Source organism: Eubalaena glacialis, chromosome 1 (assembly GCF_028564815.1).
Source record: "Eubalaena glacialis isolate mEubGla1 chromosome 1, mEubGla1.1.hap2.+ XY, whole genome shotgun sequence".
In the NCBI taxonomy this organism is placed as follows: Eukaryota; Metazoa; Chordata; class Mammalia; order Artiodactyla; family Balaenidae; genus Eubalaena; species Eubalaena glacialis.
In genome coordinates this window covers 232341451-232368724 of record NC_083716.1, presented here as the reverse complement: position 1 = coordinate 232368724, position 27274 = coordinate 232341451, and the positions used below count along the sequence as shown (strand labels likewise).

Sequence of the window (27274 nt, the reverse complement as noted above, 5' to 3'; positions counted from 1 at the left end):
CTATAACGAATTCTTTCTGTACTTCATTCTTACCACTCACATTGCCACCAAAAAGTAACTGACACCAATGAGATAAACAAGCATGTGTGGAACTTTTCTAAATATTTCCTTCTGGTAAAAGAACAATACCTATGCATTAAGGAGATTTAGAACTGCAGGCTATGGTAAAATGACACCATTAAGCTGGATTATTGGTTGATTTGAAAGCTCTGTCCCTTTGTGCCTCACCAACCTGCAAGATTAAAGTGGCAGTTCCAGCGTGTTCGGTGTCTTGTTTTCGTTGTTGCTGTTAAAAATCTTCACCATAACAACATAAGATCTCACCTGCGGCATTTCACTGTGCAGAGGTGCTAAAAGCTATTTAGCGGAGGGGCTGTACTGGGGTTTCTGTCTGAACATCCTTGCTGACTCTCGCGTGCTTGTGCAGTGGTGTCTGTGGGAAAGTCCCAGCATCTCAGGGCTGAGTTCTCGACAGCTTTGCCACCACCCTCCAGAGAAGCCCCGCCAACTTGCCTTCTGTTTTCCTCACCACCTGCCCATGAAGCATGAGAATCTTGCTTTTAAAAATGCACGTCCAGGGCTTCGCTGGTGGCGCAGTGGTTAAGAATCTGCCTGCCAGTGCAGGGGACACGGGTTTGAGCCCTGGTCTGGGAAGATCCCACACACTGCGGAGCAACTAAGCCCGTGAGCCACAACTACTGAGCCTGCACTCTAGAGCCTGCGAGCCACAGCTACTGAGCCTGCGTGCCACAACTACTGAAGCCCGCACGCCTAGAGCCCGTGCTCCGCAACAAGAGAAGCCACCGTGGTGAGAAGCCCGCGCACCACAACGAAGAGTCGCCCCCGCTCGCCACAACTAGAGAAAGCCCGCACGCAGCAACGAAGACCCAACACAGACACAAATAAATAAAATAAAAAATAAATAAATTGAAAAAAAAAATGCACGTCCTGTCAAATGGAGCTCAGTCCTTCCCTGACAAATCCAGTGTTCTTCCAAAGGGAAGCAAAGGCCTAGTCAGGGCTCAAGACTTCCATCAGCAGTTTGGAACCTGGATGGCCTCACTTCCGTCCCTTCTCAAGCACCTACCTCCCCACTTGACTTAACGTAATGGAGCCTCCGCAGTCAGTTAGGTTCCTTTGATCCCTGAGTTGTTTCTGGGGACAGTGGCGGGCTACAGGCACTTGTCCATGACTAGGGGCCAGTGGTCACCCAGCTTCCTAAGTCACCTCCCTTCTTTAACTCTTGCCCCATACGGTCTATTCTCCACAAAGCAGCCAGAGTGAAAATAGAAGTTAATATAGTAAAACGTAAGTCAAACTGAGTACTCCCCTGCTCTGCGCCCTCCAACAACTTCCCAGCTCATGCAGAGTAAACTCCAAAACCCTCGCTGACAACGTCCCCATGACTGGGCCCTTGGCTGTCCTCCAACTTCAAGTTCTGCCAGCATATACTGACTCCAGCCTGGGGCCCCTGGAAACTCCTTGAACGATGAGGAAGACCAGGCCCAGGTGACCAGGGAGACCAGTGCCCAGGGTGAGGTGATGAGGGCCTGGACAGGGCAGCAATGGGAATGGACAGGTGCTTTCTGCTTCCACCTGCCCTGGAAAGGCTCACGCCACCTGCACCCGCCACCTTTTTCCTTCCCAAGTCACTGTCTTTGCTTCAGTTGTGGAGAGTCTGGCTCCCAGCTCCAACACCGACCTGTCCAATCTGAGGAGATTTCAGCGTCCTTGTAACTGACCCAGTCAACCACCAGCTTCAAAATTCCAGGAGCTCCTTTTAATACCAATGGCCTTCACTCCTATGTGCTCAGCCATCTGTCAGGGGGCTTCAGTCTGAACTGGCCTCATCCTGTGCAATTGCTCCTCCCTTCAGAAACCTTACCCTGCAGCATCCCACCTGCTCACCCATGTGTTCTCTGATCAAGGTTCCACGAGACACCTGGGCCCCCGACGCTGCCGTCCTCTCCCAGCCAGTCGGCAGCTCCCCCAACTCACACCCTTCCCTATCTAGCTGGTGGGTGGTAGCAAGGCGTTCCCGGAGCATCGGGGTCGTCGGGGAGTTCAGATTATGGCCCCTCACAGACGTGTGACTCCACAGGCCTCTTGGTGCTTTGACTGACCACTCAGCCCATCCGGAAACACCCCTCCCTCCTGGTTTCCGTGACACTGCTTTCTCCGGGTTCTCCGCAAGCCTCTCTGACTGTTCACTTTCTGTCCTTCTCAGGGGCCCGTCTTCCTTCTCCTGCGCCTGACATGCTGACTCGCCCCCTGCCCTCAGCCCCGCCCTCCCTCCCTCTCCACCCTCCGCCTCCCTCAGTGGGCGACCTCACCTGCTGGGATGGCTTCAGCCATCACCTGTGTGCTGACAACTGACAAACCTGCAGCAGTCTTCCCTTCTCACGGATAAGGCACAAGAAAACCAAGACGCTGGACGGGTAGATGATTACTACGAAGGACGGGCTTACCCTCAGATGTTACGAAGGCTCTGGAGTGTGCCTTTTAGTTATACTCTAACCGCCTTCTGTTCACCAGCGGGTCTGTTTAGAATAGTAACTAGGGCCGCTGTGCACTTCAGGGCCCCTGGAAGCGAGCTGGCTAACACATATCTTCTCATAAACGCAGTATCATAACAGACCATACCAAACCTTATGTGTTACTGCAAATGCTAAGTCCATCAATGGTCCATCTCTCCTTTCTATTTCGGGGTCCCCACCCGCTTCGCACGGTACTTACGCCCAAGTACTCCGTGGTCAGAAGCTTCTCGCCTGAGAGCTCTCCAAGCTGGGGCTGGATCAGTTCATCTTTGTCCAGATCGGCTTCCATAGTGTCATGGTCCTCCTGTTTCAAAGGAGACACGGGGTGAGTGCTCTGGACCCCTCCCTCGCTGCAAGTTCCCAGAGGGCGGCTCCCCAAGTGGGCACCTCATGAAATGGGAAGACCTTAGCCCAACAGCAGCGGCTTGTGGGTTTGCATTTCAAAGGTTCTCCAGGGCCGTCTGCCCTCCGCTCACAACCTCCGCTCACAACCTCTGTGAAGATGAAAGGGAAAATGCCAACCCACCTCTTTAGGAAGCTGGGCGCCTAATGAACACTTCCACGGCCACAGGTGGGAAGAGGTTCAACAAGATGCTGTTGAATGGTCTCTCCTAGGTACAGTTCTCAGAATGTTTTTCTCTGTGAGGTCAAGGTGCCATGTGAACAGCCAAATCAGCCAGTCTACAAATAACTACTAAGCACCTCCATGTGCACAGGCCTTACAGAGGATACAAAACTGTATATTATAGGCTTGCTCTTCTTACGCAGTTTACAGTCAATAAGAAGACTCAGCAAAAAGAGAAGAACTGTTTTGCTTCTGGGAAGATGGAGTGGACATATTTTTCCCTGTTCTTCCCACTAAGTACAACCAAAAACACTGGACATTATGTACAAAATAAATATGAGACCCTGAGAGATGGAGAGGAGGGGGCAGACTGGCTGGGTATCCTGAAACACAAGGAATAAAAGGTGGTGAGTCCCCTGGGTTTACTTTTTGCCTTAGAGATTCCAGACTTGGCGCTGAAGAAGCCAGCAACCCAGAAACGAGCATGGTGAAGACAAAAAAAGTCCCCCAAAGCCTACTCCGTCTAGCCAAAGAACCAGGAAACGGGGAGCCCAGCATGATGGAACTTTTAGACACGAACCAAACACCGGAGCAAACACCGTCATCCCACCCACAACCACACCAGCAAGGGCATCAGGGCACTGAGACTTCTGCCCTTACCAGGCTGTGACGAGGTACCCCAGTAACCCCCACTGGGGTGATATCAGAGAGGGACAAGTAGGGAGGGGGAGTTTCATCACCACCTGCTGGGTGGTAATGAAGCCCCCCTACCCCGAGGGGAGAGTAGAGACCAGGTGGAGAGCCTGGACTTCCACCCCCACTCTGCAGTAATGAGATGTCCCTGCCCCCCAACCAGGAACGGTGTCAGAGGAGGCCTGGTGGAGACTCAAGACGTTCACCACTGCCACGTTTCACCATGTTCCTGTGGTGTCGGGGAGACCATGTAGGGGGGCAGTCACAAGGCATTCCTACCACCTCTTCCAGTCGGGGAGGTGTTAGTGGCGGCCTAGCAGGGATAGAGAACTCCCACCCCTGTCCTGCGGTAACAAGGAGTCTCCTCCCCCGCTCCCCGGGGTGTCAACAGAGGCCGACCACAGAACCTGGACTTCTACTCACACCTAACAGTAATGAGGAGGAGCCCCTGCTCCTCTGCCAGAGCAGTGTCAGAAGAAGCCAGGTAAAAGAGAAGGTTTAAAATAAGATAAAAGTTTCATAAAATAGTATCCAAAATATCTGGGTTTAAATAAAAAATCATTCATCATACCAGGAACCAGCGTGCTCTCAAAATGAATTAAGAGACAATCAAGAGATGCCAACATCAAGATACAGAGATGCTAGAATTGTCTGAAAAAATTTTAAAGCAACCATCATGAAAAGGCTTCAGTGAGCAATCACAAACATTCTTGAAACAAATTAAAAAAACAGGAAGTCTCAAGAACATAGAAAAGTAAACCCAAAGCAAACAAAAGGAAGGCAATAATAAAGAGAAGAGCAGATATCGATGAAAAGGAAAACGGAAAAACAACAGAGAAAATTGGTAAAACTAAAAGCTGATTCTTTGAAAAGATTAATGAAATTGTCAAACCTGTAGCAAGACTGACAAAGAAAAAGAAGACACAAATTACCGATATCAGGAATGAAACAGGAGATATCACTACAGACCTGCAGACATCAAAAGGATAATAGGCCCATACCAAGTTAATCATCACAATTTTGCCACCTATATACTTCTAAATTTCTTTTCTACTTGTCACTGTCTTCTCTTAGGCCCTTGTCACTTTTTGTTCTTTTTCACTGTTTGAAAAGATATGTTAGTTCAATTTTTTCGTAACAAATAATGTACAATTAAATTATATAATGCATGAGAGCTAACTTGGTGGGGTTTCCACTGGCCAAATGGGGACAATGTGAGCATGAAAATAAATGTTGATATTAATGGATTATCAGGTAGAAATCCACACAGGCAGAGTTCACACTTATATAAATAAAAGATTTTAAAAAAATGAAAAAAAAAAAGGATAATAGGGATTACTATGAGCAACTGTACATAAATTTGACAACTTAGATAAAAAACACCAAGCCTCTCAGAGGACTTGAATAATCCTATAATTATTAAGAAAATTGAATTCCTAATTTAAAAATTCCCCCAAAGAAGTCTCCAGGCCCACATGGTTTCACTGGAGAATTCTACCAAACTTTTAAAAAAGTTAACACCAATTCTACACAATGTTCTCCAAAAATGGAAGAGGAAGAAATAATTCCTAATTCATTTTATGAAGCTGGTATTACCCTGGTACTGAAACCAGGCAATGATAGTACTTTTATAAAAAGAATACAGACAAATATCCATCATAAATAAAGATGCAAAAATCCTTAACAACCAAGTAAAAGGAAAATGAAAAAAAATCCTTAACAAAATATAGGCAAATAGAATAGACCAATAGATCAATATGCTAAAAAAATTATATACAATGACCAAGTGGGGTTTGTTCTAGTGATGCAAGTCTGGTTCAGTATTCAAAATTTAATCATTGTAATCTACAAGATTAACAGGCTTAAGAAGAAAAAAATCACATGATTATATTAATGGATGAAGAAAAAGCATGACAAAATTCAATATCCATTCATGACCAAAAACTCAGAAGAATAGGAATGGGGGGTACTTGATAAAGAACATCTATAGAAAACCTGTATTTAACATTATACTTAATGGTGAAAGACTGGATGCCTTCCCCCTAAGACTGGGAACAAGGGAAGGATTTCTACTCTCACCATTCTTAGTGTTGTAAGTTCTAGACAGAGCAAGAAGGCAAAAAAGGAAATAGGAAGCGTACAGATCAGAAAGGAAGAAATAGAATTGTCTTTATTTGCAGATGACATGATTGTCTATGTAGAAAATCCCAAGGAATTGACCTCCCAAAACTCGAAGAACTAATAAGTGAGTTCAGCAAGGTCACAGGATATAAGATAAACACACAAAAATCAATTTCTACATACTAGTCTTAAATTAAGACTCTGATTTAAAATACAATATAATTTACAATTGCTTATACACACACACACACAATAAAATAAGAAATATTTAGGTGTAAATCTAACAAAACATGTATAGGACTTGTATGCTTAGAACTACAAAACACTAAAGAAAGAAATCAAAGGAGGTCTAAATAAATGGAAAGACATAAACTTGTTCATGAATTAGAAGCCCAACTTAGTTAAAATGTCAATTCTCCTCAAGTTGATATACAAGTTTAATGTAATTTCTATAAAAATCCCAGCAAGATTTTTCTGTAGATGGGTACAAGACTACTCTAAAATTTATATGGAAGGGGCAAAGGAACTAGAATAGCTAAGACAATTTTGAAAAAGAAGAATAAAGTGGGAGGAATCAGTCTACCTGATTTCAAGACTTATTATTGTAGGCAAAGAATGTCGTCTGCCATTTCAGCAGACAAAGGATGCTGTGGCCATAAAGTCATCAGCCACTGCAGCCACCCCTGCTGGTGCACCCTGCGGGGAATTCAGGATGGAAAAAAACAGGGTACTGGCCCTAGATAGTTAAGATGAATATCAAAACGGTAATTTCAATGAGCCCAGGCTCTTGCATCTTCCCATACACTGAAAAGCACTAAAGTCATTAACTTGAGATGTCCGTTTTTAAAAATTTTTTTTGTGATTAGTAGTAATCTTTTGATGTTCGACTACATTCTCCTCCCCAGCAAAAGCTCCTATTATATCCAGTGCCTCCCTTAACTCTTTGGAACAGTCCCTCAGAGCTGTCTGAGAGGCTGTCTCCCAGGCTATAGTCCCCAGTAAAGACCCCAAATAAAACATAACTCTCAACTTTTAGGTTGTGCACTTTTTTTCCAGTTGACATTATATAGCTACCAGAATCAAGACTATGTGGTATTGGCAGAGGGAGAGAGATATAGATCAACTGGACAAAACAGAGAACCTCAAAACAGACTTACACAAATACGCCCAACTGATTTTTGACAAAGGTGCAAAAAGTAGTTCAACAGGGGCTTCCCTGGTGGCGCAGTGGTTGAGAGTCTGCCTGCCGATGCGGGGGACACGGGTTCGAGCCCTGGTCTGGGAAGATCCCACATGCCGCGGAGCGACTAGGCCCGTGAGCCACAATTACTGAGCCTGCGCATCTGGAGCCTGTGCTCCACAACAGGAGAGGCCGCGATGATGGGAGGCCCGTGCACCGCGATGAAGAGTGGCCCCCACTTGCCGCAACTAGAGGGGGCCCTCGCACAGAAACGAAGACCCAACACAGCCATAAATAAATTAATTAATTAAATAAATAAACCCAAAGTTTAAAAAAAAAAAAAAAAAGTAGTTCAACAGAGGAAGGATAGTCTTTTCAACAAGTGGTGCTGCCCCAAGATTCAATAATGAAAATTTTGAATTATTGACTAGATTGCTGCAAACTGGAACAGATCTCTCGGTGTGAAAAAGTAAATTATCATTGAGGAAACTTTTAAAATCTAAAATTATCATAAAATATCTTAATACTAGAGAAGGTAAAATATTCTATATGGGAGATAGTAGAGCACATAGGCTAGAAACATGGGCTCTGATGATCATCTGCCATTGGACTTTGTACAGTTTATTCCATCTACCTTTCAGTTTCCTTACCTGTAAAATCATGGTAATAATAGAATCTAACTCATAGGACACTTCTGAAAACTGTACATTAGAAAAGTGCCAGATACATTGTAAGTGACTAATAAATGCCAGCCATTGTTATTGAAACAAACAAATAAACAAAAAAAAAAAACAAGTGGTGCTGGAGCAACTGGACATGCATAGGAAAAAAAAAAAAGAACCTTACTTTAATTCTCACACCTTATATAAAAATTAACTCAGAATGGACCATGGACTTAAATGTAAAGCTATCAAATTGTTAGAAAAAAATAGGAGAAAATCTTCAGGACCCATGGCAAGGCAAAGCGTTCTTATACTTGATACCAAGAGTACAATCCATAAAAAGGAAAATTTGATAAACTGGATTTTTATTGAAAATTTAAAAACTTTTTTTTTTTTTAAACATCCTTATTGGAGTATAATTGCTTTACAATGGTGTGTTAGTTTCTGCTTTATAACAAAGTGAATCAGGTATACATATACGTATGTTACCATATCTCTTCCCTCTTGCATCTCCCTCCCTCCCACCCTCCCTATCCCACCCCTCTAGGTGGTCACAAAGCACCGAGCTGATCTCCCTGTGCTATGCGGCTGCTTCCCACTAGCTACCTATTTTACATTTGGTAGTGTATATATGTCCATGCCACTCTCTCACCCTGTCACATCTTACCCCTCCCCCTCCCCATATCCTCAAGTCCAAGACCCTGTTAAGAGGACAAAAAGAAAAGCTATAGACTGGCAGAAAACATTTGGAAACCACATATCTGACAAAGGACTAGTATCTAAATATATAAAATATAGAAAGAATACTCAAAACTCTACAGTAAAACCCCCAAACAATCCAATTAGAAAATGGGCAAAAACATGAAGAGACATTTCACTAAAGAGGACATGTGGATGACAAATAAGCACATTAAAATGTTCAACATCACTAGCCATTAGGAAAATGCAAATTAAAACCACAGTGAGTCACTCCACACCTATCAGAATGGCTAAGTTAAAAAACAGTAATAACATCAAATGCTGGTGAGGATGCAGAGAAAGTAGATCACACATACGTTGCTTGTGGGAACACAAAACTGGTACAGCCACTCTGGAAAACAGCTTGGCAATTTCTTAAAAAGTTGAACATGGAACTACATATGACCCAACAATTATGTTCTTAGGCATTTATCCCAGAGAAATGGAAACTTATTGTCACACAAAAATCTGTACGTGAATGTTCATAGCAGCTTTATTTGTAATAACCAAAAACTGGGAACAACAGATGTCCTTCCACAGGAGAATGTTAAACAAACTGTGGTCCAGCCACACCATGAACTATTTTTTTTTAAATTTATTTATTTAATTTATTTATTTTTAGCTGCATTAGGTCTTCGTTGCTGCGCGCAGGCTTTCTTTAGTTGCGGCGAGCGGGGGCTACTCTTCGCTGCGGTGCGCGGCCTTCTCGTTGCGGTGGCTTCTCTTGTTGCGGAGCACGGGCTCTAGGTGCGCAGGCTTCAGTAGTTGTGGCACGCGGGCTCAGTAGTTGTGGCTTGCGGGCTCTGAGCGCAGGCTCAGTAGGTGTGGCGCACGGGCTTAGTTGCCCCGCGGCATGTGGGATCTTCCTGGACCAGGGCTCGAACCCGTGTCCCCTGAATTGGCAGGCGGATTCTTAACCACTGCGCCACCAGGGAAGCCCCACACCATGAACTATTGACACACAGGGGCCTGGATGAATCTCCAGTGAAATACGCTGTGTGAAAAAAGCCAATCCTCAGTGGTTACATACTATATCATTCCACTTATACAACGTTCTGGAAACGACAAAACTATGGAAATGGAGAACAGATTAGTGGTTGCCAGATTTTAAGGAGGAAATGGGAGTTGTGGCTGTAAAGGGACCCTGTGGTAATGGAGATCTTCTGGTTCTTGAATGCATCAGTGTTAATACCTTGGTTGTTGTCATGCTGTAGCTTTGCAAGATGCTACCAGTGGATGGAATTGGGTAAAGGGTACACAAGATTTTTCTCTATTGTTATGTCAATCTATAATTATCTCAAAATAAAAAGTTTTCAAATACACAAAAAGAGAGGAGTTAAAAACAAAATAATAGTATATATGAGCTGTCCCGAGTCTGCGTCTAATCAAATGCCAGCTGAATGACGTACATGGTACCAGGGAAGCTGCGGTACTCTTTCCCACTCCCTGCTAGGACTTCGGAGATTACACTCTCCTTTGCAGGTTAAATTATAAAGATCAGTACAAAACAGACCAGACCGTCATCTGACTGAGGTAGAAACTAAGGAAAGAATGTGTCCGTGTGAAGGGAGCTGGCCTGCTGTGAGGTGAGATGGCAGGAAGGAGGGGCCCTGGAGGAGATGCCCGTCCAGTCTCAGGGCAGAGGGGGTGCCCCAGGCCTGCACGCCTGGGTGACAAGGGTCCCTGAGATTATCTAACCAATCCTCCTGATTCCTCACCCACTCAACCACATGTGATTTGCTTCCTCTAAACTCGCCAACAGGAAGAGAAAGCAAACGTAAGTACCTGTCCTTGTTTTCAAACGAACTTCCAGCCATTTTGGATGCCCCAGTCTTTTGTGAATCTGGTTTATCTGAGTCAGTTTCCAAGGGATGCGAAGGCCCAAATTCCCGTGAGGACTGCCTCTGGGTAGGGCTGTTCCAGGGCGCAGCCCTGTCTCCCAGGCTTTCTTCACCACCCAGTCAGTGCCATCTGCCACCACTAGACACTGTCACCCCAGGATGGGCTTTCTTTGGAAAAGGGGATTCGACTTATTCTAGGTGGCCCCCGACGCAGACCAGAACCAGCAGACTGAGAGGCATGTTCCAGTCCAATCCGGAGCCTTTCCTAACCCTCCGTGCTGTCGTACCCGCGGCAGGGGCTGCTGCGGAGACACTGCTTCCTCCAGCTTACATTTGAGCACTTAACTGATGCTCTGTGACCACAGAACCATGGAGGAATCCACCTTACATTTCCACAGCACTTCACCTGAATTCTCACAGTGACTCCGTGTGGGTTCCTTTGATTACACCTACTTTGTCTGATGTGGAATCTGAGCTGGAGAGAAGCGACAGGTCCACAGTGAGAGCCTGGCCTGGAGGCAGGAGTCTGGACTTTAACCTTGGGCCAGCCCCCTTCTGCCCAGATCTTTCTGACTCAGCCACCTGGGGCCCCTCAGAGAAGCCAGTCTCTGAGGAGGCACAGGCTGGGCTGACCGGGTCTTCTGAGGCCCGAGGGTCCTCAGTGCCCGGCGGAGATTGAGCTCAACGGGGCAGAGAGAGGGGAGAGGGGGGCCGCGGCACCGTTCCGGACCCCCCTGTCTTGTCCTGCCTGGAACACCAGGTTCATGGTCGTCCAGCCTCTAGTCCTGACTCATTCTCCATGCAAGGGCTGCTGCCTTCTTCTCCTGCTGCTTCACCTGAGCTGGCAGCTCTGTCGAGCATGTGTGAACACGCCATCCTGAAATTTCACTCGGGGTTCCTTAAAGTAATGCTATGTGAGGCCCTACCTGAGGTCAGGTCTGGGACAGCCAGGTAAGATTTATGCTGCTGCCTTGGCTTAGAGTTTAGCTTACTACAATACCAGCATCTTAGTGATCAAATAGTGTGTACATTATATGATTATTTTAGGAAAATGACTGCTCTTTGTGGACAAAAGCATTGGGCTGTGTGGTCAGAGTGAGTGGCCAAGTGCTCTGGGCGGTGGGGTAGTATTTCATCTCTTTCCTAGGGAACCAAGCTTTGGAGGCACCAGCTGGAAATGGGCATGTGGATCACAGTTTCACAGAGGTATTGGTCATACACCACTTCCCTGCCAGGATGAGATATGAAACCTTAAGAAACAAAACAAATGCCCACATTCCACTTCAATGAAAAATAAAAGGTCCATGGCTAACCTTAGTCGACGCTCACAAAAGTACTTCTTTACTCTGGACAACGAGTACATAGGTAAGACATTCACTTGCAAATATACAAACCAGCGAACATATTCTCCATCATAAGTTAAAGCTTGATTTATTAACTTGTTCAAAAACAAGTTAGTAAGAGATCCACTGAAATATTATTCGAGTTTTTAAAAATTTAAAGCAAGTTGAAGCTGTTTTTTATTAAAAATACTTCATAGCTAAATTCATTGGTAATTGATAACCTTCATGAAACACAGGCCAGTTTCTACATTTGGTCCCTAATATATACGACCCTGTAATAAAAGTTAACTTAAGTCACAGTGTCATGTGCAAGTGTAGGGCCAGAGGAAGAACCAGGGCATCTCAGCTGATCTGCTTGCCGCCTGGAGAATTTGCTTACTCTGCCACAGTTTCTCTACTGCCAACACGCAGGTACTCTTGGCTTGCTTTCAAGAATATTACGTTGATGTAAGATGCATAAATGTAAGAAAATGGATGTGAAAATCATTATTAAATTGACAGTTCCTGGTTAAGAAAGTTTGTAGTGAGGCTCTGATTAGACGTGATTCTTGTCAATGCCCGAGTTTCTCCATCCGGCAAATGAGATCATTTAAAATCCCGTCCCTTTTAAAATCATGCCTTACTGATTAAGGACATTTCTTAAGTTCTCTGATTTTGAAAAGCCATCTACTGTATAGACACAAACAAGTCACTGTCAGAGTTTTTCTAAGAAACACGGATATCAGCAAAAAGGAAACGGAGGCATCGTTAGGACCCCTGAAATGTAAAGAGCAGCAGGAAAATGAGCTGTGCTCGACGAGCTGGAAAGTGCAACTCAGCAAAGAGAAGCAAGAGCTTAATTCAACGCTATTCAATCTGTTTCCAGCAACACTTGGGAAACTAGACGCCGAGGGAGCTTCGGGAAGGCAGAGGAAACCACTAGGGTGGTGGGAAACGAAAGGAGAGAGCCTGTAAAACTGATGCCTGCTGATAGCAGGGCACTGGGTCCACTTCTTCAGTTGGGGCCAAGTGGGTGGAAACGACTGAGGATGTGTCAGAACTTTTTGAAATGGGCAAACCTAGGAGACATTCAGTGATAATTTTACAGCTTCAGCCTTCTCTCTGGGAGAGAGGAGACTACTTCCACTAGTTTCCCCCAATTTAAGTGGGAAGAATTTCACTTGCCTCGCGTAAGTGTGTGTGAGCAGCTGAACGCGGCGGCACCTGGGTGCAGAACACACCGTGGAAAAACAGAACCAGCCACATTGCCAGCTTTTCCGAGCTGCCTGGGAATTCCAAATGAAACATACTTTGCAATCTACTCTGTGAAGCAAGCAGGTGATGGATAAGGAAATGCTTCAAGAATAAATGCCTCATTAGGGTGGGTTTTAAATACCATTGCTGGGAGGAATTTTACTAAAATTACTGGTCTTTATGTACTTTGGCAGGATGCATCAGATTACTGAAGGGAGAGCCCGGGGATAACTGATTACTTCAAGAAATTAAGAATGCCTCATAAAAAAGGCACTTGAGCTGAGATGAATTTAGATGTTCTAATACGAAGCTTCCCCATAGCGGCTCGGTGATCTTATGACACTACAAGATTCTTAACTGGAGGCTTTAGATACATAATACTCCAGACAAACCAGATTCTAAGCAATTGGCCTGAAAACAAAACTAAGGTTGACCACTAAATGCATTTGAAAACTCAGATTCTTACAGATATAATGCAGAGAGCAGAATGTATTCAAGTGGTTTTACATATGACAAGTGAAAGTATCGAGTGTGTTTTCCACTTGAAATAATTATAAGACTTCTACCAGCAGTTTAAATTTGAGACACCTTCTCAGAACACTGAATTGGAAATCTCACTCTTTGTAAAAATAAGGAAAAAACACTCCACATGGGAGAGAAAGGGTGGACCAAGGTGACCAGGCAGGCAGCGTAATCAACATATTTCCCCTAGCGGAATGGACCTTTTCCATTTTTGCAGCTTTCTTTGAGTGTGTGCCAGGACTGCAGATGGAAGCAGGTTCTGAATCCTGGAGGACTTGTCGCGATGCCGCGTTGCTCTAGACAGCAACTTCCCTACCCACAAAATGACATTCCTGGGGGTAATGACAGCTGGTTTAACAACCAGCTCAGTTCATTAACCAACCCCCGAATAAAACCAGACAAACCCTGACACCCTTCACTTCCCTGATTCCTCTAAGCCGTCGCTTTCGCTGCTCGGTGTGCTTGCTTTAACTTCACCTGAAGTCTAAGTGAAAATAGCAAGACACATGGAGACGACGGCAGTGCTGCTCTGAGAGAAGCCGAGCGTATTAAACTATGGAACACACGGAATCAGAGGAGACTTGGAGGCTGAACAGGACTGGAAGTGAAAGAAAGTCGAAAGCTTTGGTGGGACAGAGGGAGGAAGCCGACATCATAGCAGTGTCCAGACACTGTGCGGGATGCAGACAGGACGACTCGGGTAACCCGCGCTGTGGTTCCTTCTGAACAAGAGTCACTGAGTGTGCTCAAGAGATGGGAGGGGCGGGCGGCGCGGCACTCTGGGGAAACAAAAGACCCCAAGGCTGGGTGTGTTCCCCCCCCCAGCCCGGAGTGAGTGGGGCGGCTCGCTGACAAGCCAGAAACCACCACCCCAGACCTGGAAATGCCCCTGACACAATGAAGGTATATTCTTACACATCAGCAAGAATGTCATAAGGAAAAATTATTATTCAATAAACCACGTAAGTTCTGAAATAATGTTTAGATGAACTTCAAAGTCCTCAAAGAATCTAGACGAAGGAGATTTGACAAGTAAGGATTTGCCAGTGTTTCTCAAGCTCCCTGGGTAGGGGAAAATGCGTTCGCGGGATTGATTAGGAATCTGAATTTGTTTTTTTAGGAAAAACCTCACAAGCAGGCTGTTACCGGAAGTTTGTGCTGGGAACAGCCTCCCTCCCCTCCTTTTACCCACTGAGGGCGTCCAACGGCCCCCTTCCTCCGCTCTCCACCCCCAGCTCCATCCTGGCCACCCACCGACCTTGGCTCCAGCTCTGGCCGGGTACCACACGAGGAACCTCCACTCTAGCAGACCTTCATTTGCATCAGTCTAGTCTGCCTGTAGATCATGATGATACAGTAATGTCAAAACTGGCTAACATGCACTGCGTCTGTGCTAGCACTTTATGGGGATGATTTCATTCGATCCTCACAACCACCTGAAGAAATGGGTATTTATAGTTGCACTTTACAGATGAGAACACTGAGGCCTGGAGTGGTTAACCAACTTGCCCCAGGCCACACGGCTGGTAAGAGATGGGGCAGGACTCAGACCCAGGCAGTCTGATTACAGAACCACTTTCTCTGTATTTAGAGTCAAACACTCGCTGTTTTAACATTCAGCATGTATTTGTCATTTTCAGGGTCTGTTGCGGGGTACAGAGAGGCTTCTGTGCTTGGCCCCTGTCATCTTGGACTTGGAATGAGGACACGGACAGCACACATGATCAAATGCACCCATGAGAGGAGACAAGAATGTGATCCAAGACCCCAGTGAGCTGCAACAATAAGATATCAGGAGATCAAGAGAGCATCCTAGTCTCGGCTTTAACATGTCCCCCTGCTCACCCCCCAACTTTTCCGGATTAGACTCTCTCCACATAGCTCCAGAAGGAGCAAGTGTGTACTATATAGATACAAAGGAAGGAACGGAAACTATCATTTTTTTGTGTGTCCATTATGTGCCACAGATTAACTCATTGATCTCACAACAATTCGGTAGTAATTATCTTTATCTTTATAGATGAAGAAACAAAGCAAGTAATGTGAAAGAAAATATAAAAGTAGACTGGGGTCTCAACTGAGTGGGCCTTTGAATACCACCATTAGCAACTTAATTTTATTAGGTGATAGGGGGCATGGGAAGGTTTTTAAGACGGAATCAAGTGAAAGCGTAAATGGATTCAGCCACCTTGAAGAGCAATTTGGCAGTATCTCATAAAGATGAGACCTTCGTACAGCAGTTAAGAGGATGAACTAGGGCAGCACGTATTGGTATCAATAAATCTCTAACACGTAATGTTGAATGAAAAAAGCAAGCTGGTAAATGATTCATAGAGTATTATGCCATTTATGTAAATTTAAAAACCATAAAACAATATTGTATATTGTTAATGGAAACATAAAGATATTATAGAAGCACAGAATGCTCATGGAATTTTATACACCAGCTTCAGGATGGTGGTTAATTCTGGAGAAGGTGGGAGAGGAGAGGGATGATGGGATAGATCCACTGCTGTCATGTTATTTTCTGGACTTTCTGGAAAGTTTAAAATGTCCCCCCATTTAAAAATGAAGAGATCGTGTCCCTGCATGATTGATCCAAGCCCTGCTTTAGAAAGATGGTCTGGTGGCCACATGCAGGACAGGCTGGGAAGGGAAGAGATTGAGGCTTAAGCCAGGATGTGGAACAGAAAAGGAAATGAAGGGGTGGATGAAAGTGACTTTCAGAACGATGAACCACTGTGTCTGGAGGATGATGACAAAGTACAAGGGAGAAGGAACAACCACAGGTCACTGAGCTGTTGAAAGAGTACGGGTGCCAGGACAAGCAGGCAATTTAGAAACCTCAGTTTTTGTTAACGTCCACATTTGAGTTAGAGCCAATTATTGACTAGATATCACATGTGTTAGACACTGGATAGTTGGCTCATTTAGAGAAACTGGGTCTTGTACATGGCGGAGTCCAGACCCCAACAAGGGTCCCTGATTCTAAGATGAATGATGTTCGGCTAAGCCCAGACGCCTCTTCAGCCTAGAAATTCACGAGGTCCACAGGCGCCCTGGTCCCAGTGCCTCAGAGCTCAGGTCAAGTACAGGGATGCCAAGCCCTGTCAATGACTTTCTGAATTCACTTGGCAGTTGTAGCTCTCATTGTGATGCGGTCACTGGGCGTTCTGAGTGATCCCTTAAGGCAAGACGAGTGATAATGTCACTTTTCACTTAATACCTTCCAACAGCTTCCCTCCTCTCTCAGAATAAGAGCTAATGTCTTTCTCAAGGCTCCAGGTGATCTGACCTTAGCTACCTCCTCTGACCCCGTATCCTATTCCCTCCCTATTTCTTGTGGCTCCCCAAATAGGCTTCTACCTCAGGGCCTTGACATTTGCTATTCCCGGTGTCCACCACGGGGCTTCTCCCTCAAGCCCTTCCTACTTTTATTGTTCTTTAAGGCACCTACCACCATTTGACATATTACATTTCTATTTCCTTATTGGTTTAAGTCTGCTTTTCTCCCGATAGAGTATCTGTTTCGCTTACTGCCACGCCCTGATGGCTTCCGGTAATGGAATATGAGTAGGTCAGGCAATTCCCCTTTACACAGATCAAGCATAAAATGTGACAAATTTATTAAAAACAATCACTTCAGGACACTGGAAAATGCCCAGCTGCAGGCCACAACTGCTCACTGGGGAAATGCTACTGCACTTGGGGCAAGAATGGTGCATTGGCTGGGGGAGTTCCTGTCTATTTCAGGCAGTGAAAACCCACAGCTTTACCAGCTGAAGGTGTGGACTTGGTAGAGGGCAAGTAGCAGAGCAGCTAGTTGAAGGGGGATACCCGGAAGCAAGGGAGCCATAGAAGGACTGAGGTAATAAAATCTCCAAGCATCCCCGACTGACTGCTAAACTACAGATGCACGCAGAAAACCCCAGGGAGCTCAGAGAAATTTAAAAGCTTGGGGAAACTTGCAAATTTTCTGTGCTTTTAAATGCATTCCTCAACCTACACATAACTCAAGTGGCAGAAGATGGTCACTTGAGGTGTGTCAACATAAGCTTTGCCCAAATCTCTGACCGACCGTTAAACTATGCAGGGGAAGTAATAAGCAGAGACACCACTGGTTGCGTGCCACAGTGGGGAGAGATTTCACAGTTAGAGACCAGGCAAGTTAACAGCTTACTAAACAACACTCAGGAGAACAAAACGTAATCCAGAATCATTGCAACATATTATGTGCAACGTCTAGTTTTCAACCAAAGGCATTACTAGACGTGGCCCAAGAAACAGAAAAATGTGACCTGCACTCAGGAAATATCAAGAAGCCAAGAACTCACTTTGAGTGGGCCCAGATGTTGGATTTAGTAGACAAAGACTTCAAAACAGCTATTATGAAAATGTTTAAAGAATTAAAGGAAAACATGCTCAAGAGTTAAAGAAAGATATACTAAGAATGAGTGAAAAACAGGAAATCTTGACAGGGAAATGGACACTATAAAAAGGAATCAGATGGGAATTCTAGAGCGGAAGAGGATTAATAACTGAAATGAAAAATTCAGTGGATGGGCTCAATAGCAGATATATATGAACCGGCAGAAGTATCAATTGGAAGATGGATCAACACAAAGTATCTGGCTTAAAGAACAGAGAGAAAAAACACTGAAGAAAATGAAGAAAGCCTCAGAGATCTGTCAGATAAGATCAAGTATTCTAATATATGTGTAATTGGATTTCTAGGAGGAGAGGGGAGAAGAAAGGGGCAGAATATACACTTGAATAAATAATGGCTGAACACTTCCCAAATTTGGTGGAAAACTGTAACCTATAGACCCAAGAAGCTCAGTGAATCCTAAAAAGGATACATACAAAGAAAACTACACCCAAACACATCATAATCAAATTGCCGAGAGCCAAAATTGAACATAAAAATCTTAAGTAGCAGCAAGGGCAAAACAACTCACCACATCCAGGGAAAGAATGATAAAAGATAAAGTTAATAGCAGGCTTCTCATCAGAAACAATGGAAGCCAGGAGACAATGACATATTCAAAGTGACAGAGAAAAACCTGTTGATCAAGAGGTCTATACCCAGTGTAACTGCCCTTCAAAAATGAAGGTGAGGGCTTCCCTGGTGGCGCAGTGGTTGAGAATCTGCCTGCCAAGGCAGGGGACACGGGTTCGAGCCCTGGTCTGGGAGGATCCCACATGCCGCGGAGCAACTAGGCCCGTGAGCCACAACTACTGAGCCTGCGCGTCTGGAGCCTGTGCTCCTCAACAAGAGAGGCCGCGATAGTGACAGGCCCGCGCACCGCGATGAAGAGTGGCCCCCGCTCGCCTCAACTAGAGAAAGCCCTCGCACAGAAACGAAGACCCAACACAGCCAAAAATAAATAAATAAATAAATAAAAATTAAAAAAAAAAAAAAAAAAAAAAGGGAAGCATTTATTAAAAAAAAAAAAAAAAAAAAAAAAAAAAAAAATGAAGGTGAAATAAGGACAATTCCAGGGACTTTTCTGGTGGTCCAGTGGTTAAGACTCCGCACTCCCAATTCAGGGGGCCCGGGTTCCATCCCTGGTCAGGGGACTAGATCCTGCATGCCGCAACTAAGAGTCTGCACGCTGAAACGAAGATCCTGCGTGCTGCAACTAAGACCCGGTGCAGCCAAATAAATAAATAAATAAATATTTAAAGACAATTCCAGATTTAAAAAACTGAGAGAATTTGTTGTTAAGAGACCTGAATTACTAGAAATGCTAAAGGCAGTACTTCAAACGAGAGGGAAATGGTGTCAGATGGTAAGCTCACAGGAAGGCATGAAGGGCACTGAAAATGATAAATACGTGGGTGGATACATAGATGTACACTTTCCCCGAATTGCTTTAAAAGATTTATGACTATTTAAAGCACAGACTTACAATACTGGGTTGATAATAAATATAGATGTAGTACATATGGCAACAAGAGCACAAAAGAGAAACAGAAATGGAGCTGTACTGGTGCAAAATTCTTCTATTTGCGAGAAACAAATCAGTATTGACTCGAAGAAGACCGTAAAGATGCATATTGTAATCCCTAGAACCAACTCAAAAAGAAAAAGGGAAATACAGCTAAAAAGCTAACAGAGTAATTAAAATGGTATACTAAACAATATTTGTTTAATACAAAATAGGGTAATACATGTATTTGTTTAATACAAAGGAAGGCAGGAAAAACAGGAAGAGATCACATAAATAGAAAACAGCAAATAGCAGAATTAAACCCAACCATACCAATAATTACATTAAATGTGAATAAATATCAAACAAAACAATTTTGAAAAAGAACAAAGTTGGAGGACTCATTTTCAAAACCTATTACAGAGCTACAATAATTAAGATCATGCGGTACTAGCACAAGTGAACAGAAATGAGAATGGTCAAGTGAACAGAAATGAGAATCCAGAAATAAATGTTTACATTTACGGTCAATTTTTTTACAGAGGCTCAATTTGACAAAGTCATTCAATGGGTCAAAGCACAGTCTTTTCAACAAATTGTATTGGGGCAACTGGATATTCACATGCAGAAAGATAAATTTAGATCTTTACCTTACACCATATACAAAAGATAACTACAAATGGTCCTAGATCTAAATGTAAGAGCTAAAGTTATAAAACTCTTAGGGAAACATAGGAGAAAATCTTTTTTTTTTTCTGGCCACACCATGGCATGTGGGACCTTAGTTCCCCAACCAGGAATCGAACCCATGTCCCCTGCATTGGAAGTGTGGAGTCTTAATCACTGGACCTCCAGGGAAGTCCCAGAAGATCTTTGCAATATTGGTTTAGGCCATTGGTTTTTCAAGTGGAGGTGCTTTTGCCTCCTAGGGGACATTTAGCAATGTCGGCAAACATTTTTGGTTGTCACAGCTTTGGAGTGGGGTGAATAATCCTGGCACCCAGTGGGTAGACGTCGGAAACGCTGTTAAACATCCCACAACACGTGGAACAGTCCCCACAACAAAGAGTTATCTGGCCCCAAATGTCAACAGCACCCAAGGTTGATAAATGGTGGGTTGGGCAAAGAGTTCTTAGGTACAACAACAGAAGCACAAACCATGAAAGAAAAAACAAAAAAATTTTGTACTTCAAAAGACGCCATTAAGAAAATGAAAAGACAAGCCACACACTGGGAGAATATATTTGCAAGTCATATATCAGAGAAAGGACTTGTATCCAGAATATATAAAGAACTCTCACAACTCAATAATAAAAAGACAAACAACCCAATTTTAAAAATGGGAAAACTATTTGAATAGATATTTCACCAAAGAAGATATGCAAATGGCTAGGGTTGAACTGTGTATCCCCAAAAGATATGTTGAAATCCTAACCCCCAATACCTCAGAATGTGACCTTAATTGGAAATAGGGTTGTTGCAGATGTAATTAGTTAAGATGAGGTCATACTGGAGTAGGGTGGGGTCTTAATCCAATGTGACTGGTGTCCTTATAAGAAGATGATGTGAAGACACACGGGTGAGAAATGCACCTGCAAGCCAAGGAACGCAAAGGACCTCCAGCAACACTAGGAGCTAAGAAGAAGGCATGGAACAGATTCTCCCTCAGAACCTGGAGAGAGTGTGGCCCTGCTGACGCCTTAATTTTGGACTTCTAGCTTCCAGAACTGTGAGACAATACATTTCTGTTGTTTTAAGTCAACCAGTTTGTAGTACTTTGTTACAGCAGCCCTAGGAAACTAATGCATCTAGCAAGCACATAAAAAGATGCTCAACATCATTAGTAATTAGGGAAATACACATTAAAAGCACAATGTAATATCACTTCACACCCACTAGGATGGCTATAATTAAAACAACAGATAAATAACAAACATTGGTGAGGATGTGGAGAAATTGGAGCCCCTTATACCTCGGCTGGTGGGAATGTAAAAATGCGTACAGCCGCTTTGGAAAACATTTCGTCCATTCCTTTAAAAGTTAAACATAAATTTGTCATACAACCCAGGAATTCCACTCCTGGGTAACTACCCAAGAGAAATGAAAACATATGACCACACAAAGACTTATACACAAATGTTCACAGCAGCCTTATCTATAATAGCCAGAAAAGTGAAAACAATGCAAATGTCTATCAACCAGGGAATGGATAAACAAGTGGTCTATCCATACTATTCAGAAATAAAAAGAAATGAACTATTGCTATATTCTATATGGTTAAACCTCAAAAATATCATACTAAATGAAACCCATCATATGCAAAAGACTACATACTATGTGAAATGTCCAGAAAAGGCAAATCTACAGAGACAGAAAGCAGATTAGTAGTTGCTTGGGGCTTGCGGGGAGGGGGACGGTGGACAGGGATTGACTACAAAAGGGCCTAAGGGATCTTTCTGGGGTGATGGAAATGTTCTAAAATTGAATTGTGGGGACAGTAGTGCAACTCTGTAAATTTGCTAAAAATCATTAAATTGTACGCTTAAAACAGATGAAGTTCATGGTATGTAAATTATACCTCGATAAAACTGTTTAAAAATATGAATGCCCTAAATAAGCACTCCAATCAAAGGCAGAGATTGTCAGACTGGATAAAAAAGCAGAACCTAGCTATATCCTGCCTACAAGAGAAGCACTTTAAATTCCAAGACACACATAGGTTGAAAGTAAAGGAATGGAAAAAGATATACCATGTGAACAGTAAGCACAAGAGAGCTGGAATGGCTGTATTAATATCAGACAGACAGGGGACTTCCCTGGTGGTCCAGTGGGTAAGACTACGTGCTCCCAATGCAGGGGGCCCGGGTTCCATCTCTGGTTGGGGAACTAGATCCTGCATGCATGCCGCAACTAAGAAAGTTCACATCCCGCAACTAAAACCCAGCGCAGCCAAAATAAAATAAATAAATAAATATTAAAAAAAAAACAAAACCAGACAGACAAAACATACTGGGCACGTTACTAGAGACAAAGAGGACGTTTCATAATGATTAAAGGGGTCAACACTGGGATGATATATTACAACAATTACAAATATATATGATTCAAGCAAAAGAACTCCAAAATAGATGAAGCAAAACTGACAGAACTGAAAGGAAAAATAGGCAAGTCTACAATTAAAATCGGAGATTTCTATATTCCTCTCTCAGTAACTGGTAGAACAGCAAGTAGACAGAAAAATCAGTAAGGACACAGACTAGTCCCTGGCATCAAACAGGTGCTTGATAAATACCTGTTAACTAGATGAATTCTCACTAAGTCAGTTTTTTTGTAAGATTCCCAAAGCCTGATCAACTTGGGTGAAGCAGGAGAACACCACAAGCTACCACCGACTGAACACAGACGATACACATCAGGCCCTCTGCTCAGACTTGGCACAGATATTCCGATTACCGCTTACAACACTACTGTCTGGCTGGTAAAAAAAAACCCAAAAAACAAACAAGGTTTCTGAAATTAAGAGCTGAGGGTAAACCCTGGTAAGGCGAGTATAGTAGGAGATTCAGAATGAAAAAGGCAGTTGGCTTTTCCCATTTGGTAAGGTTTAGACAGTAACAAATGTCAATTTAGATCGCTAAAACTCTAACTTTAACTGGAAAGAACTTCTTTCTTAGTTTATTGTCAATTCTTGTGTGTATAAACTGACAAAGTTTTTTTTTTGTATATGAAGGTTATCTTAAAATGGTTTTTTAAAAAAATTATTTATTTATTTATTTATTTATTTTTGGCTGAGTTGGGTCTTCATTGCTGTGCTCGGCCTTTCTCTAGTTGCAGCGAGCGGGGGTTACTCTTCGATGCGGTGTGCCGGCTTCTCATTGCGGTGGCTTCTCTTGTTGCAGAGCACAGGCTCTAGGCCCGCGGGCTCAGTAGTTGTGGCTCACGGGCTCTAGAGCGCAGGCTCAGTAGTTGTGGCGCATGGGCTTAGTTGCTCCGCGGCATGTGGGATCTTCCCGGACCAGGGCTCGAACCCGTGTCTCCTGCATTGGCAGGCGGATTCTTAACCACTGCGTCACCAGGGAAGTCCTAAAATGGTTTATTCTGAGATGAATCTCACTATGGTGGACTGTTGCACAGACAGCAACTCCTCCCATGCCAGCAAGCACACTCCTTTGTAAGAGGCCTAGTGGCTTTGGCCTTCGCCTTCTTAGAGCCTGGCAACGACCATGTTGTGAAGATGCCCAGCAAATTCACTGGAGGAGGAGGGCAGGCCCTGCCCAGTCAACCCACAGAATCGGGAGGAAAAGACTGTTGCTTTTTTTTTTTTAAATATTTTATTTATTTATTTATTTTTATATTTATTTTTGGCTGTGTTGGGTCTTTGTTTCTGTGCGAGGGCTTCCTCTAGTTGCGGCAACGGGGGCCACTCTTCATCGTGGTGCGCGGGCCTCTTCACTATCACGGCCTCTCTTGTTGCGGAGCACAGGCTCCAGATGCGCAGGCTCAGTAACTGTGGCTCACGGGCCCAGTTGCTCCGCGGCATGTGGGATCTTCCCAGACCAGGGCTCGAACCCGTGTCCCCTGCATTAGCAGGCAGATTCTCAACCACTGCGCCACCAGGGAAGCCCTGTTGCTTTTTTTTAAGCCACTAAGATTTGGGGTGGTTTTATCAGTTCGCAAAGGCTAACTGGTACTGTCACAAATAAAGCATTGAGCAAACAAGCCAACTCAGAGCGCATCGTGCTGTAGGATTCCATTTACATAAATGTCAACAACAGAGCGAGACCTCAAGGTGGGGCTTCTGAGATGCAGATGCTAATGATCCGGATGGTGGTTACACAGGTGTGTGCCTTTGGATCAGGTGACTCTGCCTGCATCCACTTTTCTGGGGGAATTCTCTGCAGAGAGAAACCATCAGAGCTCCTGTGAGCATCTACCCAACCAGTATCCCTACCCAACAACCAGTGTGTGCCACGTACCGTGCCAGGTGCTGGGGGTGCTCTGGAGAACAAAGCTGACACTGTCCCGGCCCTAGGGGCACTTACAGTTCACTAGTGGAGAATAAAAGGCAGTGCGAATAAATAGCATCTAAAAAAAGACGAATCCATCGTGAAAGGTAATATCAAAATAAATGCCAAAAAGTAGCACACGATTTGCAGCAACATGAGTTGCATGACTAATTCCCTGTAGCGTTTCTCCCACATAACCACATAGCAACGTTAACTTTCACTTTGCTTCTGGTTTTTTCTCTTTCAAGTGAGCTTGCTCTGCTTTTCCCTTTAAAGATCTGACTTAACATCTGTCTACTCTTAGCAGCAGATCTTGGTTTAAGTTGAATACGCCACACCTAACAACAGCTTAATGAGTATCTGTCCATTTCGTTGTTCTTGTCATTCTGCAAAATTGAATACGGTGCATTGCTCATTTTGCTCACTACTAACAGAAAATTGCTTCTATTTCTATATTTTATATAACAGACATATTCAATATTTTATATAACATACGTGGCACACAGAATTTAGACACAAACTGGCTCAATTTGAGTCAAACAGACCCTGAGCCCTTACAACGAAATGACAGTGATACAAGCAAGGGCCTTAGTTACTACCTGGAGCACCAATGTCTTGAGTTTTTAAGTTGGAAGGGATGGCAGGTCATGCACTATTTTTTCTCCACTCACATCCCCAGGCCTAAGACACTAAGTGTTTCGTCTCTGAATGCCAAGTGATAGTGATTTGATTAGGTAAGTAGAAACAAGTTTATTTAATAAAAATTTTAAAATAATGCAGAATGCACTTAAGTATAAGGATTTATCAAATAGGTCAAAATTAGAAATATACATGTCTTACTACGTAAAAGGTACTATTACTCCAAAAATCTATGATAACAGGAAAAAGCAATGCACTGCTGTGGTATTTGTAAAAAATTAGATAAGAGAAAAAAAAAGTTTATTGTAGAGTACTGGTTGACCTTTTCTGCATCTGTTTCCATGGAAACAGATGTTGGACAAATAGGGTTTGTAAATGCCTCGGAATCTGGAGGTGTCTCCGAGCCCTCACCTTGTTTTGAGCCATCTGATGTCTATTTCCATAGAAACCAGAGTGGAAACGAGGGCAGTAGTCATGAGTCAGCCTGTTGGGTGGTTCGTCCCCGCCAAGGTATGAGAGCATAGGAGCTGTGTTATAGAAATAAGCGAATTTAGAACTAGAAAAAAGCAAAACTCGTAATTGGGAAACACTGGTTTCTTTATTGACTTGATTAAATAATGGAAAGGCCCTGCAAGTAACACAGACATAAACAGATGTTTCTTTGCTAATTAGGTAACAGGGAATTAAACTCACATCCGCACCGTACCAAGGAAGCGGACCACAGGTGGCGGCCCATCAGAGGTGATTCACAGAGAGCAGTTGGTTCTTTGGACGTGTACTTTGAAGCAGTTTCAGGTGGATCAACCATCTCACAGGTTGTGTATAAAGGTGGCCAAAGAGAAAGGAGGTCATGGCCCAAGCACTCAACACCTCTCTGTCTGTGGAATGCAAGGTCGCTTGAAGGAAGCCCGGTGGGAAACTGACTGGATCTAGACCCCACCCACTTTCTGTTCTAGCCAGATAATGGTATGTGCCTCCCACATAAAATCAAGTTTCCCCTAATACACGATAGGCTTCCCCCACCCCCAAGCCTGTGTTGCCCATTTTTGTTAAAGGCATCACCACCCTCCCTGCTATCTAGGGTCAAGGTTCCCAGCCTTCGGTTCCTAATGGCATGCCCTGTTAGTGACCAACTCCTGCCAGTTCCACCTCCAGGAGCACCCCCTGCAGAATATCTCCCAGCTGGCGGCCAAGTTCAGCATCATCCCCACTGAAGCATGCAGCAGAGGGAGGGCGGGCACAGAGACTCTCACACCAGCCTGGGTTTAAATCTCAGTTCCACCCATTACTGCCCATGTAACCTTGAGCAAGTTTCTGAACCTCTCTAAACTCTGGTTTCCTCATCCAAGAAATAGGGCTAATAATAGTACCTATTTGACAGAGGGGGGACGAGGAATATATAGAAGAAAGCTCGTAAAGCTCTTGGCCTGCACACAGTAAGCATTCAGAAGATAATGGCTCTTCAGTAATTCTAAGCTTTCTTGATCTCTTGTTAATTTGAACACTGACGCCAGATCAACCATCCTATAGCACAGCTCTGTTCATATCCCTCCCAGGCTCACAAATAAATATTCAGGGCTTCACAGATATTCCATTTTCTGTAGCCTGGCTCCAAACCGCCTTTCCAGCTTTGTCTCCCACCCTTCTCCTTCGCACACTCCAAGCTGAGGCCAAAGTGAACCATCCTTGGCTGGTGTCCGGCCTATGCTCTTGACTCATGCCATTCCTCAGCCTGGATGCCCACCTTCTCTGAAGCTGATCTGACTCTAACAGCTGTAACACCTCTTTTACTCGCTTTCTTCCTCTAGTTTTTTTTAAACTTAATTAATTAATTTATTTAATTTTTGGCTGCATTGGGTCTTTGTTGCTGCACACGGGCTTTCTCTAGTTGTGGGGAGCAGGGGCTACTCTTGGTTGCGGTGCGCGGGCTTCTCATTGAGGTAGGTGGCTTGTCTTGTTGCGGAGCACGGGCTCTAGGTGCGCGGGCTTCAGTAGTTGTGGCACGCAGGCTCAGTAGTTGTGGCTCGCGGGCTCTAGAGCACAGGCTCAGTAGTTGTGGCACACGGGCTTAGTTGCTCCGTGGCATGTGGGACCTTCCCGGACCAGGGCTCGAACCCATGTCTCCTGCATTGGCAGGCAGATTCTTAACCACTGCGCCACCAGGGAAGTCCCTCTTCCTCTAGTTTTTAAATAAATAAAAGTTCCTTTTGAAAGACTTTGGTCTTTACCAGTTGGGGTGAATACTTAAGGGATCAATGTGA

At 44.1% G+C, this 27274-nt stretch overlaps 1 protein-coding gene across 5 annotated transcripts in view; it reads right to left on the bottom strand.

Moving 5' to 3' along the window:
- Window positions 1-27274, bottom strand: part of ARMC9 (armadillo repeat containing 9) — a 145204-nt gene that overhangs the window by 20331 nt on the left and 97599 nt on the right. For all 5 annotated transcript variants that reach the window (XM_061188375.1, XM_061188384.1, XM_061188397.1 and 2 more), the window contains exon 20: window positions 2737-2841. In XM_061188375.1, coding sequence (XP_061044358.1) covers window positions 2737-2841 — 105 coding nt within the window. The remainder of the gene's footprint in view (window positions 1-2736; window positions 2842-27274) is intronic.